Genomic DNA, 15,887 nt, shown 5'->3' with positions numbered 1-15,887 from the left:
GAAAGCACATGTTCCCCTCAACCAGCTTGGCCTTCTGAGTCGCCAGCTGCCTACTGGGTCGCCATACACATGCTCTTTAGGATTCTTTCGCTCAGGTCCAGCCTGCTTGTGCCAGATGACTTATGCAAGGGATTCAGGATGGCCACAAGGCAGCAAAACGTAGGGCTCATTGTGAGCCGGATATTAAAGAATCCCTGGTCGGAAATGAAGGCAACTCTGGCTAATGGGGGCATAGGCATGGTGTCATCATGAGAAGTAGGAACTGGCTGTGCCAGAAGTAAAAGGCCTCAACCCCCTCCATTGGGCTGAGTAGCCCCTATGGGCCCCATGGCATAAAAGTATATCAGGTTTTTCAGCATTGAAGGATTTGTTTATACATGTTCTACGTAAGTGAATGAACCCGATACGTGCTGTGGAGTCCATTATTTCCGATACTTAAAATGGTGCTTTATAGTAACCAGGTGAGGTGATGGGAACAGTGTCCAGGCAGCAACGGAGCATGGAAGTAAAGGGGCTTCTAGTCTTCACTTTGAGACAAAAGAACATTCTTTACAAGAGGCTCAACCTCTGCAGCTTCCAGCCAGCCAGTGCTCAGAAAACATGTGGGGCGTACAGTACACCCTGTTCGCGCTCGCGCGCGCTGGGCGCTGAAATCTCCTTTTAAATACCTCTTCTGCTGACTAATAGCAGCTTCATAGCTTCCTCGTCCGCTGATTACGAGCGGTGGACGCTACCTATTTTTAAAAACAACCCATCTATCCCGCCCTGCTGACTCCTCCCACCTCCCTCGTCACTAGCCTATTTAGGCTCCGCCCACTTTTCCTTCTGCGCAGACGAGCAGCCCTGTGGCAGAGGGCTCGCGCGCGCTGGGCGCTGAAATCTCCTTTTAAATACCTCTTCTGCTGACTAATAGCAGCTTCATAGCTTCCTCGTCCCGCTGATTACGAGCGGTGGACGCTACCTATTTTTAAAAACACCCTTCCTATCCCGCCCTGCTGACTCCTCCCACCTCCCTCGTCACTAGCCTATTTAGGCTCCGCCCACTTTTTCTTCTGCGCAGACGAGCAGCCCTGTGGCAGAGGGCTCGCGCGCGCTGGGCGCTGAAATCTCCTTTTAAATACCTCTTCTGCTGACTAATAGCAGCTTCTTAGCTTCCTCGTCCCGCTGATTACGAGCGGTGGACGCTACCTATTTTTAAAAACACCCCTCCTATCCCGCCCTGCTGACTCCTCCCACCTCCCTCGTCACTAGCCTATTTAGGCTCCGCCCACTTTTTCTTCTGCGCAGACGAGCAGCCCTGTGGCAGAGGGCTCGCGCGCGCTGGGCGCTGAAATCTCCTTTTAAATACCTCTTCTGCTGACTAATAGCAGCTTCATAGCTTCCTCGTCCCGCTGATTACGAGCGGTGGACGCTACCTATTTTTAAAAACACCCTTCCTATCCCGCCCTGCTGACTCCTCCCACCTCCCTCGTCACTAGCCTATTTAGGCTCCGCCCACTTTTTCTTCTGCGCAGACGAGCAGCCCTGTGGCAGAGGGCTCGCGCACGCTGGGTGCTGAAATCTCCTTTTAAATACCTCTTATGCTGACTAATAGCAGCTTCATAGCTTCCTCGTCCCGCTGATTACGAGCGGTGGACGCTACCTATTTTTAAAAACACCCCTCCTATCCCGCCCTGCTGACTCCTCCCACCTCCCTCGTCACTAGCCTATTTAGGCTCCGCCCACTTTTTCTTCTGCGCAGACGAGCAGCCCTGTGGCAGAGGGCTCGCGCGCGCTGGGCGCTGAAATCTCCTTTTAAATACCTCTTCTGCTGACTAATAGACGCTTCATAGCTTCCTCGTCCCTCTGATTACGAGCGGTGGACGCTACCTATTTTTAAAAACACCCCTCCTATCCCGCCCTGCTGACTCCTCCCACCTCCCTCGTCACTAGCCTATTTAAACGTCCTCCATGCGTCAGCGCAGCGGACGAGCGCAGCGGGCGCGCCGTAGATGCGCCGGAGTTGCGCCAGAGTTAAGCCCGTCTGCGCCCGTCCGCGGCCGGACGGGCCCAGGGGCCAGGGACGCTGCCACTGCCATCTCTTATTCCCGCTCTACCCTAATGAGTCTACAAACCTTTGCCTGCCCACTACCCCCTGAGACCTGGACCAGGATCTCCTCATTGGGGATCCCAGGTGACTCCCCCCCCCATTTGGGGCTGCCGTCATCATCCATTTCTCCTCCCCCTGCCGAGTCGCAGCTCCGGGTATTATACCTTAACACTCGCTCCATGGTCAGGCATCAAGCCGATATTTTCCATCTTCTTATGACAGAGAGGCCAGACGTCCTTTTACTATCTGAGACCTGGCTCACCGACGACTCCCTCCCCGACATCCTCGCTGCACTACCTCCAGACTACTTTTTGTTGAACACCAACCGCCCTGGAGGCCGCTCCGGTGGAGGGGTGGCAGCAGTAATACGTAAGAATCTTAAGATCATCGCCTCTGCCAATATGACCCTCCCCGATGTGGATAATCTGGTCCTCCGTCTTGGGACCGAGGTAGGCGCAGTCACCCTTATGGTACTCGACCGCCCCCCCCACCCCATGCCTTCCTTCCCTTCCTCCTTCACTGAACAGTTAACTAACCTTGCTACCTCCTCCCCCCGTACTATCATTGTTGGGGACTTTAATTACTGGTTCCAGAACAAGGATGCCGGCCCCCATGCCACCGAACTGTTCGAGGCCCTCTCGAGCCTGGACTTTATACAACTAGTCAGGTCTGCCACTCATAGCGGTGGCCATATCCTCGACCATATCTGGGTTCACGGGGTCAAGTCCTGCTGCCCACTTATAACACCATGTGTGTGGTCCGATCATTTCTTAATTGACACCACTTTCTCGGCCGTCGGCCAGATCAGGACCCCACTGCAGGAGGGTGGCACCGCACGCAAGTGGAGAGCCGCCGACTCCTCTAAACTTTTATCTCATCTTTCTCTCACCCGCCCCCTGCTCCCCATCGACTCAAGGACCGACGAGCTTCAGGGACATGTTTCTGACTGGCTCACTACAGCCAGCGATATTTTTGCCCCTTTAACTAATTTTCCTTGATCCCGACACTGTCACTCCCACAAATGGTTTACCCCTCACCTTAAGACCCTGCAGTTAGAACTCCGCCGATTTGAGCGCAGGTGGAGGAGAGACTACCGCTCACCTAGCAGAAGTGCATATGTGGCCGCGCGGAATAAGTATAAAACAGCCATTTCTGCTGCCAAAAAAGTTTATGCCTCAGATAAAATCTTATCTGCCCCCTGCAAGTCTAAGGAGATTTTTAAAGTCCTCAACGAATTTACTTCCGACCCCAGGACACTTCCGACTCAGGCCCCTACACAGGAATCATGTAACGCGCTGAGCACTTTCTTTGTTCAAAAAATTGCCTTGATCAAAGATACCATCCCGACTATCCCCCCTGGCGTTGGCTCCGTCTCTTCCCCCCACAATGCTTTTTCTTTTACGCTTTTCCCCCCCTTAGACCCTACCGCTTTGGCCACACTGGCCACCCGTGTTAAATCTGGATCCCCAGACGACTGTTGCCCCCCACCATACTACGAAACATCTGCCACTCTCTACCCGACTGTATCCTTCCCCTGCTGAATTCTTCTCTGTCGTCCGGTACGGTACCCCGCTCCTTCAAAGAGGCCGTGCTGGTGCCTCTATTGAAGAAGCCTGGGGCTGATCCCGCCGTCCCGGCGAACTACCGTCCCATCTCTCTCTTGCCCTTTTTCTCTAAAATCTTGGAAGCCCATGTCACCACCTGTCTCTCACAGTTCATCGAGAGCTCCAACTTTCTTGAGACCAATCAGGCCGGCTTCAGACCCGGCCACTCTACGGAGACTTTCATCTTGGCTGTGTTGGATGCCCTGAGAGACGGTGCTGACAAGGGTACCCCCCAGGCCTTGGTTTTATTAGATCTGTCGGCTGCTTTCGACACGGTGGACCACAACATCCTTCTCCACCGTGTCGAGCAAGCTGGCATCCTGGGCCTGGCGCTGGCATGGGTCAAATCCTTCCTGACCGGGAGGTCTCAGACCCTTAGCCTGGGCACTTTTAGAGCTCCTTGGGAGCACTTGCCCTGTGGGGTCCCTCAGGGCTCCTCCTTATCCCCCCTCCTTTTCAATCTTTATCTTCGACCCCTTCTCTTTTCCTTGAGGCAGTGGGACGTCACCGTCTTCAACTACGCGGACGACCTGCAACTCATCTTTCCTCTTGATTCCCCTTCTGCTATCCCCAACTTTCAGGCAGTCATGTCCCACATTCTATTGTGGATGAACCAAAACCAGCTCAAACTGAATCCCGGAAAGACGGAGCTTCTCCTCCCTGGCAAGAGTTCTACCTACTGGGGTCCGCATTTCTGGTCGGTAGAACTTGGCCTCCCCCCCCACCCCTGTGGCCTCGGTAAAAAGCCTAGGGGTCACTATCGAATCCGGTCTCTCCCTCGGGCCCCAGGTGGGGACAGTTGTCTCCTCCTGTATGTTCCAGCTGCGCAGGATCAGGAAGGTGGCCTATCTCCTCACTCCTGAAGCCCTCCTGCAAGTAATCTTGGCCCTTGTCCTCTCCCGCTTAGATTTTTCGAATGCTATCTATCATGGTCTGCCCAAAACATCTCTTTCCAGACTACAATTCGTTCAAAATCAAGCGGCGAGATTGGCCTTTGGGATTCCGAAATGGCAATCTGCCAAACCCCTTCTTCTAAAACTGCACTGGCTCCCGGTCATCTCGAGGGCAGCTTTTAAGATCGGCTGCCTCACCTTTAAATCTTTATCTGGTTCCTGTCCTGCCTTTCTGAAATCCCTCATCAGGACCTACAGTCCCTCCCGGAACCTGAGATCCTCTCATCTGCACCTCTTACTCATTCCCCCTGTCAAACTCTGCAGATCCGGAGGCCGGAGATTCGCTTTCCTGGCCCCCAAACTTTGGAATTCCTTCCCCCTCTCTCTCAAAACTTCCAACTCCCTCACCCTTTTCCGTAAATCCCTAAAAACTTGGCTCTTCCCTCAATCCGGCTAAACCCTCCTAGCCCCTCAGTAGTTTGCCAGCGCCAGGAAACCCACGGTGTCAGCGCGCTTTACAAGTTCCCCTTACAATACAATACAATACAATACCCCCTCCATGCCTCAGAGGCCTCACAATGGGAAAATGGAATGGAGATGTCCTCCTTTTCTGCCCTTGATGTATGTATGTTTAGCATGATACACCATGCTGTGCAAAGACAGATCAATCTATAGGTTTCCAGAGCAACTGCAAAATGACTATATTATTACTTACAAAAAGTGACTCCAGAGGCGTGAAATGCAGAGATGTGGCGTTTCTAAATCACTACCCAATAGAACAGTGCAATTGTTCTGCAAGGGGCAAACCCACTGAAAAGTGCTTTTCATCCGTCTGATGCCCTGAACATCCAGATGCAAGTCCATAGGAAAGGGCCATAAAAAACCCATAACGCGAGTGGTACAGGCATAGGACCAAAACTGGAAAGTTTAAATCATGCATATGTTTTATCAGAATAATACTGCTTCACTTAAATTACATAAAAGTAATCTCACGTACCAAGGTGCACAATGACCAGCCTTCCAATGACACAGTCACAGTTCTGCCCGGGGAACACAGTGCTGGGGTGTCGGAGCTGGATGCATTTGACAGCGGCCCCTGGCGCAAGGTCCTCTTCTGTTGGAAGGTGTTGTAACTCTGCAATGGAAAGAAACAATGCAGATAGAGTTATTGCTTCATTTTATGATTTGGTGTTTAGGCAGAGCAGCTAAAGTACTTTTGCTGAGCTGGAAACTGTACAACCTTTTCAGTGGATTCTGGGGCAATTAATGGCCACAGGACATTGTTTGCGGAGAGGAAAATGATTAACCACCTATGTCTGAACACTTGACTCTCAAGGGGCAGTGCAGATGAGCAGCAAAGGATTACTACAGTAGGTGGTGTGTGTAGAAACACAAATACAGCATGGCACGAGAATAACTTTCATTAGAACCAATGACACTTCTTGGAAAGGAACTAGATCTTTATTTACAGCTAGAGATAGAGGCCCACAACAGAAATATTAACCCTGAGCCCATCTTAGAGTTTATTGGCAAGGGATTCGATTTATACCGAATGTGGTCCCCTATGGCCAACGTTACCCATGGGCGAAGAGTTTGGGTTACCTCAACTCCTGGCCAGAGTTCATAAATGATGGGGCCTTATTACCAACGTTAAACAGCTCAGGTGAACTTGGCAGACTTTGTAGGACAATATTGTTAACTTACCCTGAGCTAGTGAATAAAATAGGATGCTAGACTAATGGCAACACATCTGAAGCCTGTGATACATCTGCTCTCGACATTAGTTTCTTGGTATTCTTAGGTGAAAGGTTGGACAAATGTATTGTTCACTATACAGGAGAAAAACTAATGTATGTACCGCAGACGTTTCTTCTCAAAATGTTACCAATAAAATGTGCTTTTAGGTTTGTGCCATACACTGAAATGATTGTGCATACATTTTCTACTTCTCTAAAAAAAAGTCTTCATATGCACGAGACTCCCTGTGCCACGCATACTCGTTTCTGCACGTATCAACTCATTGACATACTTCTTTTATTTGACATAAATGAACTGAGATTTTTGAGCAGTCTAACAAAATAAATTATTTACAAAATTAGTACAAAATGTGCTTACCAAAAATATAATGCTTTCAAAGTCTCAACTATTACCCTCCCTACTGACTGCCTTTTCATGACAGACAGAGACACAGACAGAGACACAAGACACACACACACTTAACCTTGTTCTACTGAGCTGAAACTCTAAACAAGTTAAAAAATACCAAACAGAATATAACCAGGGCAATGCATCTATATGCACGGCCGCTGAGAAGCAGTTAATGCGTCCATTACTTACTGGTAATGGCATTACTCCTAGTCCTACTCCCTCGCCTTCCTTCTTAACATGTGAGGCCCTCTGCCTCCCCCAAGACCCACCATCAGCCTATAAAAACACTCTCCGCCCCTGTGAGAAGTTGGCCTGATGTGCAGTGTTCACTATTCTAGTGATCACTATATATCAGTCCAAACAACCCTTATTGATGATTGGTTGTAAGTCAACCTTATAGACCAGCTATCCTAGTAGCATGGATACGAGCAGTCTAAGGCTAAGACTCTAGAGGGCGTGTTAAGCCAGCTGTTTTACCATCACATTACCCCTTGAACACCCAGTGAAAGGACACCACACAAGTGTTATGAAAATAAACAGTGTATTTATTAGAATCACAACAACCCTGTACTCTTTATGAGGACAGGGTGCTAAGCACACAACAAAACTCTTACGAAAATACTTAAGTTAGCACGGTATACACAAATGCCCGAGGGGCACGAAAAACCATATACTTTAAAAGTGCAATGCGAAATTACTAGCAGGTAAGTACAGTACTAATAGGCTTTGGAATCGCTAGGACTTGACTATGGAATCGTTAGATTACTTCTAGGAGGCCTAGGGGACTCGGGTGCAGAGTGTGCACTCTCACGCGGGATGCGGGACAAAGTCTATGGAAGCTAGTAACGCTAAAGTTAGTGTTCACGGGCGAACCCGACCTGGTAGGGAGAAAACGACAGTGGATCCTGACCCTTGGATAGTGAGGCTATGCTGGGGCACCGAAATGCCGAAGTTACCTAGCCCAGGGGCTGCCGCTGCATAGGTCTCAAAAGACGTCGGGAATCCTCGTTGCCGGACCAGGAGCCTGGAAGAAAAGATGCTGGCAGGCGACCAGTGAAGATAGTTCGAGTTGATCCAAGCCTGGATCTGGAAGATGGATGACACCTGAAAGCAGAGGGGACCAAGTTCGTGACTACTAGCCAGTAGTCAGTGGGCACCAGGAGGGCACCGGATGGCAGTCACCTCGACTAGGTGAGTGGGCGACGCTGGCTCTGCAGATCTCACGGACCAGGAGGCGTTGTCGGCGACCAGGATGGAGAGGCGAGCTGTCCCGCGATGGATGAAGCTGTCGGCGTCGAAGTTACCCAGGATTGGGCAACAAGCCTTGGCTAATTCAAGCCCACGCGGTGGACTCAAAATGGCATCTGGAGTGGACCAGGAGGGTCCGGGGTGCTCCTCTTCGGGAAGGGAGCAAGGGCCAGTCTGGAGCAACCAGACCAGCAGCAGTGATGTCGTCGGGCGTCGTTCAGAAGGCCACAAGCCAGCGGGCTAGTAGCCAAACAACGCGGTGAGCAGCAAAAAGCAGAAGGGCCCCACGCAGATCATGGAGATGCTGGGAGGCTGCACTTCGGTGCTGGAGCTGCTCAGGGTCGGGGCTTCTCGGACCCCAAAGCACTCACCAGGAAATTACTCGGCGGGCTTGCTGTGCAGAAGTCGTGCAGTCTTGCAGATGGCCGGTCCCTCGAGGTCTCGTCGCACCCACGGTTCTCAGCTGGGCTGTAAAGGTGGGTAGAGGTCAGAGGTGCCAGGGAAGCCGGTTCTCGTCGAGCTGGGCAGTCGGATTCCGGAGGAAGGACTTGCAGCAGACCGCAGTGTTCTTGCGATGGTGCCTGCGGATGCAGGGTGACTACTCCTTAGCCACAAGGGAGAAATCTTGGGAAGAAGTCTTGAGTTCCTTTCGTAGAAAGTAGTTTCAGGATTCAAAGATGATCTAATCTGGAAGGGGGCCTGCTCCTACCTTTATCTGGGAAAAGGGGGCTGGCACGCGACTAAGTCCTGCCCTAGGGGTGGGACCAGGAGGGGGGTGGTTACACCCACTTCCTTGGCGGGCTTTTCCCCAGCACAGGGTCTGGAGTGTCCCTGGAACTGGTTCAAGCCAGCCTATGCACAGTGAGCATCGGGGTGCCACGTGCAGTCACCTTCCTCTGAAGCCCTGCCTACCTACAATACACAAAATCCTGTCTGGGACGGTGCTGGCACCGCCCCTGGCAGGAAACCCTTTGTCCTTATCTCCTGCTCTGGGAGGACTCCCAGCAGCAGGAGGGCAGACTTGTGTCTCGGTGGCAGCATCCATTTTGTGGATGCTAAGGCTCTGTCTGACTTTAACCGGGGTTAGGGGTTACATACATGTCGTGTCCCTCTAGAAGGGTGGAATGCTAACCCCGTCGCCAGAATTGGCGAGGGGTTAGTATTCCAATTCGTATGACACCTTACTCGACATGTTTTGATAAAGCGATACCAGAGTTGGCATATAACCGCGAGGATTATAATGCACTTAAGAGTATATGGTATGCGATATCATGGAAACGGCTAAGGGATGGATCCCGAAAGCCGCAGACAGGCTCAGCTCATGCCAGAGCACCATCTCACACGATTCCAAGCACTCTGCCTTCAGGATTGTTAAGGCCTGCCATAGGAGTGACTGATAGGAGATCTGTGTGTCCATTTTAGGGTTAGATATAGGTATACTATATCTAAAGCAAAGGGTGAGTACACCACCTTGCCCCAGCTGTCGTGCAGCCAGTTGTGTCAGTTTAGTTAGTCAGCCCAGGGGTGGCATAATACATGCTTCAGCCCCTGGGAGACTTCTGGGTACACCTCAGCCCTGGGTACAGGGACTTGGAGAGGGCCCAGTGCCAATTCAGTACCTGAGTACAATTTGGATAGAGAGAACAGCTAGGCTGTGGGTCTGATTAGCAGGCCCACAGCCAGGGAAAGTCGTAAACCAGTGCAGCAAAAAGCAAAAATCTGGGTGATCATAGGATTGCAGACCCTACTCTCCTACATGACCCCCCCCCCAAACTTTGGGACAATAAACTAACCTTGACCAGGTGAGTCTTCTTGCTCTAAGTGGAAATACCTGGAGAGCCCATCAGCATTGCTGTGATCAGTACCAGGTCTATGCTCCACTGTAAAATCCATCCCCTGTAGGGAAATGGACCACCTAAGCAGTTTGGGGTTTTCACCCTTCATCTGATTTAGCCACAAGAGGGGCTTATGGTCGGTCTGAATGGTGAAGTGAGCGCCAAACAAGTAGGCCCTCAGCTTCTTCAGGGCCCAGACCACAGCAAAGGCCTCCCTCTCAATAGCTGACCAATTTTTCTCTCTGGGTGTCAACCTCCTACTAATGAAAGCAATAGGCTGATCATTACCATCAAAATTCAGTTGAGACAGAACAGCCCCCACACCCAACTCAGAAGCATCTGTTTGGACAATGAATGGCTTGGAGTAATCTGGACTCTTTAGGATAGGTGCTGTGCATATGGCCTGCTTTAGGTCATTGAATGCTTTCTGACAGCTTGCTGTCCACTGAACTTTCTTTGGCATCTTTTTGCTTGTCAGGTCATTAAGAGGGGTCACTATGGACCCATAATTTCTGACAAACTTCCTATAGTACCCAGTCAGGCCCAAGAAAGCTCGAACCTGAGTCTGGGTGATTGGAGGAGTCCAGTCCTTGATGGCCTGTATCTTACTCTCCAGTGGCTGAACCTGGCCTCCACCTACAAGGTGGCCCAGGTATACAACCTGTGTCTGCCCTATCTGGCACTTTGTGGCCTTGATAGTGAGGCCTGCCTTTTGCAGAGCCTCTAACACTTTCCTCAGGTGGACCAGGTGATCCTCCCAGGTGGAGCTAAAGACAGCAATATCGTCTAGATATGCTGCACAGAAGTCATCCAGCCCAGTGAGGACTTGATTCACCAACCTTTGGAAGGTGGCAGGTGCATTTTTCAGTCCAAAGGGCATCACCACAAACTGATAATGCCCTCCAGGGGTAGAAAATGCTGTCTTGGGTTTGGCCTCCTCAGCTAACCTGATTTGCCAATACCCAGCTGTCAAATCAAATGTACTTAAGAAGTTGGCAGAAGCCAATTTATCTATAAGTTCATCTGCTCTTGGTATTGGGTGGGCATCAGTCTTAGTGACTGCATTGAGGCCTCTGTAGTCTACGCAGAACCTCATCTCTTTCTTACCACCCTGGGTGTGAGGCTTTGGCACTAGAACTACTGGGCTAGCCCAAGGGCTATCTGAGGGCTCAATGACTCCCAGCTCCAACATTTTCTGCACTTCAGTTTTGATGCAGTCTCTAACATGATCAGGCTGTCTGTAGATTTTACTCTTGACAGGCAGACTGTCTCCAGTGTCAACATCATGGGTACACCAATCAGTTTGGCTGGGTGTCAGAGAGAACATATGTCTGAAGGATTGCAGGACTTGCCTGCAATCCTGTTGCTGATGTTCAGTGAGGCTGCCACAAAAGACAACACCATCAACTGATCCATCATCAGGATTCTGAGTGAGCAGGTCTGGGAGAGGGTCACTCTCTTCCTCCTGCCCCTCATCTGTGGCCATGAGCAAGCTCATGTCCTTCCTGTCAACATATGCATTGAGCCTGTTAACATGGAGCACTCTGAGAGGGCTCCTGGGAGTTCCAAGGTCCACCAAGTAGGTAACCTCTCCCTTTTGCTCAATGATGGTGTGGGGCCCAGACCATTTGTCTTTCAGAGCTGCTGGGGCCACTGGCTCCAGCACCCACACCTTCTGTCCTGGCTGGTACACAGTCAGAACAGCCTTTTGGTCATGCCAAGCTTTTTGAAGTTCTTGGCTGGCCTCCAGGTTTTTAGATGCCTTCTCCATATACTCAGCCATCCTGGAGCGGTGACCAAGTACATAGTCCACTATGTTGGTTGCAGGCTTTTTGAGAGGTCTCTCCCATCCTTCCTTCACCAAACACAGGGGTCCTCTTACAGGATGCCCATACAGAAGCTCAAAAGGGCTGTAGCCAACCCCCTTCTGTGGGACCTCTCTGTAAGCAAACAAGAGGCAGGGGATCAGGACATCCCATCTTCTCCTAAGAGTTTCAGGTAGCCCATGAATCATCCCTTTGAGGGTCCTGTTGAATCTCTCAACAAGCCCATTGCATTGTGGGTGATAGGGTGTGGTGAACTTGTAGTTCACACCACACTCCTTCCACATTGCAGTCAGATATCCTGACATGAAGTTTGTACCTCTGTCAGAAACAACCTCCTTAGGGAAGCCCACTCTGGAGAACACTCCAACTAGGGCCCTTGCCACTACAGGTGCTGTAGTGGTCCTAAGTGGAATAGCTTCAGGATACCTGGTGGCATGATCCACTACCACCAGTATAAACTTGTGCCCTGATGCTGTCTGGGGTTCCATTGGACCAACAATGTCAATCCCCACCCTTTCAAAGGGAACCCCCACCACAGGTAGTGGTATGAGGGGGGCCTTTGTTGTGCCACCTGACTTACCACTGGCTTGGCAAGTGACACAGGAGCGACAAAACTCCTTGGTATTCTCATTCATATGGGGCCAGTGAAAGTGTGAGACAAGCCTGTCCCAAGTCTTTGTCTGACCTAAATGACCTGCAAGGGGAATCTCATGGGCCAAGGTGAGAAGGAAACCTCTCAGAGACAAGGGGATGACCAGCCTCCTGGTTGCACCAGGCTTGGGGTCTCTTGACTCAGAGTACAGGAGTCCATCTTCCCAGTATACCCTGTTGGCACCTGTGGCATTCCCTGCAGCCTCAGCAGCAGCCTGCTGTCTGAGGGGTTCAAGGGAAGGGCAGTCTAACTGTGCCTTCCCCAGGTCTGCTCTGGAGGGTCCCCCTGATCCCAGAAACTCAACTTGATCAAGTTCAAGCTCTTTAGGCTCAGTTTCCCTCAGTTCTCTCAGATCAGCCTCCTCAGAGACTTGATCCTCAACCTGGGGGAAGGCAAAGCCTTACCCTTACTGCTCTTCTTCTTGGAAGGTGTCTGGTCCATAATTTCAGGATCCAGCACCTGTTCAGTGGGGCATTTTCTGGCCTGTGACCTAGTCACAGCAAGCACATGTGCTGGCAAGCCTAACATTTCCATGTGAGTCCTCTGCTCCACTTCTGACCATTGTGATGACTCCAAATCATTGCCCAACAAACAATCAACTGGGAGGTCTGAACTGACTACAACTTTCTTTTGTCCCTTCACTCACTGGCTCACTGGTTAGAGGCGGCAGACCTGTAAGCAGAGAACGGCCCGGGACCAGGGTTCAATTCCTGACGCGGCAGGGTCTTGGACCAGGGTCAACGGACTCGATAATTCTCGCTTCGGTGCCTACTCTAACCAGGGAACACACTCGGTAACTCTGGGCATTAAGCTTGCCTCATCTCTACAACGGCCCCCCACAGACGCCGGGGATGCCTGGTTTCACCCTGGAGATACCCAGAAAGGGACCATCTCACAGGGAAAACCAGGACGGGTTCCCCAGCGGTCTACAGCGCCAGGACACTCGGGTAGAGTAACAGTGCGCTTTACAAGTACCCCACATTTACATTTACTCCACCCCAGGAGAAAGCCACAATTGCCACACTATGACTAGTAGTGACATTGCTGGCATTGGTCACCAGGAAATCAGTACCTGGCATGATCTGTCCAGGGTCCACAAAGTTAGGTGTCACCATGGTGACACTGGCACAAGTGTCCCTATAGGCCTGAGCCATTTTGCCATTAATCAAAGGCGTCTGCCTGTATTTGCCCAAAGTATTGGGACTTATCTCAGGGGTTATATCCATATCCCCTGTACAGACAAGGACAGCCTGAGTGAGTGTGCCAACTAAGTTGTCAGACCCCTCAGTTCCCAAGGTTAACCCAACTAATGCCTTGGGAGGTACACTACCACTACTGACTGTACTAGGGGGTGCAGTTGCCTTAGGGGCTGTAGTGGCAGGAGTTTGTCCTCCTCTTTTGGTGCACTCACTAAACCAGTGAGATTTACTTTTGCAGTACTGGCACCACCTTTTTGACTGGCCTTCTTGAGTCTTCTTCTTCTGGGAAGCCTGACCCCCACCCTCTTTGGTTTGTTGGGGACCTGGTGAAGACTTCTGGTCGTTTTGTTCACTCTTTGCATTACCCTTCTGGTCTGCTTTCTTCTGACCACCCTGGTTCTGGTTCTGCTTGATCCTTGTCCTGACCCATTTGTCTGCCTTCTTTCCCAATTCTTGGGGAGAGGTCAGATCCGAATCAACAAGGTGCTGGTGCAACAACTGGTTCTGACAATTGTTTAAAATTTGTTCTCTCATCATAAGATTATACAATCCTGTGTAATCTGTAACCTTGCTACCCAGCAACCAGCCCTCCAAAGCCTTAGTGGCACTATCCACAAAGTCAGACCAGTCCTGAGACTGAGTTTTCTGGGTGTCTCTGAACAGCAACCTGTACTGCTCAGTGGTTAAACCAAACCCATCAATCAGTGCATTTTTCAGGACCTGGTAATCATTAGCATCCTCCACTCTTGTAGTGAGGGGCTTATCTCTACCTTTACCATCAAAGGAGAGCCACAGTATAGCTGCCCACTGACTTCGGGGAATGCACTGCACAGTGCAGGCCCTCTCCAAAGCAGCCATCCATTTCTGGATATCATCCCCTTGCTTAAAGGGGGGCACTATCTTAGTCAGGTGTTTAGTATCTAAACCCTTCTCTCTATCTCTTGGGAGATTGCTGCCACCAGTGGGAGCTAGCCCACTCATCTGCTGCTCTCTAGCAAAAGCAAGCTTTTCTTTGGCCAGGGCAAGGTCTTCCCTTTCAATCCTCAGAGCAGCCTGTCTCATTCTAGCTTCATGCTCTATTCTCTGAGGGGAAGTCACTCTCCTCTGTGGAGAGTTTCTCCTCCTCTGGGAAGAGGCATTAGAGTGCAGAGATCTATTGGAGTCCCTAGAAAGAGATCTATCTCTCCTAACTCCAAGGTTAGGCCCACTTCGGGTTAGTACTGGGGGGCCCCCAGATCCTAGCCCAAGTAAGTCTAAGTTGGCCCTGGTTAGCCTTCTGACTACCTCACGACCTTTGTCTACCTCATCCCCAGAGAGTTCCTCTTGATCCTCCTCCTCAACTGCAGTAGCAGTGTTGGGGAGGTCTGGATCCCCAGAGGTTCCCTCTAAGGCTGGCATATTCTCATGTAACTGAGAAATCTTTCTGGCATCATATGTCTCTAAGAGACCTATCAGAAAGGGAATGGTGGGGTTAGACCCCTGCTTCAGTTTCCTGGAGGTACAGACTTGTCTCATCTCCTGAAAACTGAGAGATGCATATCTTGAAGTGACCTGTGGAGGGTCAACACTGACCAGGGGAGTCTCAGTAGATTCTCCCTGGGTAGACATGCTTTTCTAGTGAGGTGTAAGTGGTGCACTTACCTACACTATGTGTTTGCCTACTGATCCCTTGCTAGAGTTGTAGTTTAGGGTGTGCTAGGCCCTAGGAGCTACAACAGCTGGTTCAGTAGAACTCAGAGTATTCTAAGCTAAGTTACATGTACCTTTAGTACTTATGTGATCTTTCACAAGATATTCTTAGGATATGTGTGGTAAAACAACAGCAAGCTCAAATCCCACCGCTGCCACCAATGTGAGAAGTTGGCCTGATGTGCAGTGTTCACTATTCTAGTGATCACTATATATCAGTCCAAACAACCCTTATTGATGATTGGTTGTAAGTCAACCTTATAGACCAGCTATCCTAGTAGCATGGATACGAGCAGTCTAAGGCTAAGACTCTAGAGGGCGTGTTAAGCCAGCTGTTTTACCATCACATTACCCCTTGAACACCCAGTGAAAGGACACCACACAAGTGTTATGAAAATAAACAGTGTATTTATTAGAATCACAACAACCCTGTACTCTTTATGAGGACAGGGTGCTAAGCACACAACAAAACTCTTACGAAAATACTTAAGTTAGCACGGTATACACAAATGCCCGAGGGGCACGAAAAACCATATACTTTAAAAGTGGAATGCGAAATTACTAGCAGGTAAGTACAGTACTAATAGGCTTTGGAATCGCTAGGACTTGACTATGGAATCGTTAGATTACTTCTAGGAGGCCTAGGGGACTCGGGTGCAGAGTGTGCACTCTCACGCGGGATGCGGGACAAAGTCTATGGAAGC

General features: G+C 50.4%; 1 protein-coding gene across 1 annotated transcript in view; it reads right to left on the bottom strand.

The window, feature by feature from the left end:
- The window catches only part of LOC144770928 (uncharacterized), a 32,456-nt gene that overhangs the window by 3,970 nt on the left and 12,599 nt on the right, over positions 1-15,887 (bottom strand). The window contains exon 3 of the mRNA XM_078655751.1: positions 5,584-5,721. Coding sequence (XP_078511877.1) covers positions 5,584-5,721 — 138 coding nt within the window. The remainder of the gene's footprint in view (positions 1-5,583; positions 5,722-15,887) is intronic.

This window comes from Lissotriton helveticus, chromosome 7 (genome assembly GCF_964261635.1).
Source record: "Lissotriton helveticus chromosome 7, aLisHel1.1, whole genome shotgun sequence".
Lineage (NCBI taxonomy): Eukaryota > Metazoa > Chordata > Amphibia > Caudata > Salamandridae > Lissotriton > Lissotriton helveticus.
This window is presented reverse-complemented; position numbering and strand designations above follow the sequence as displayed.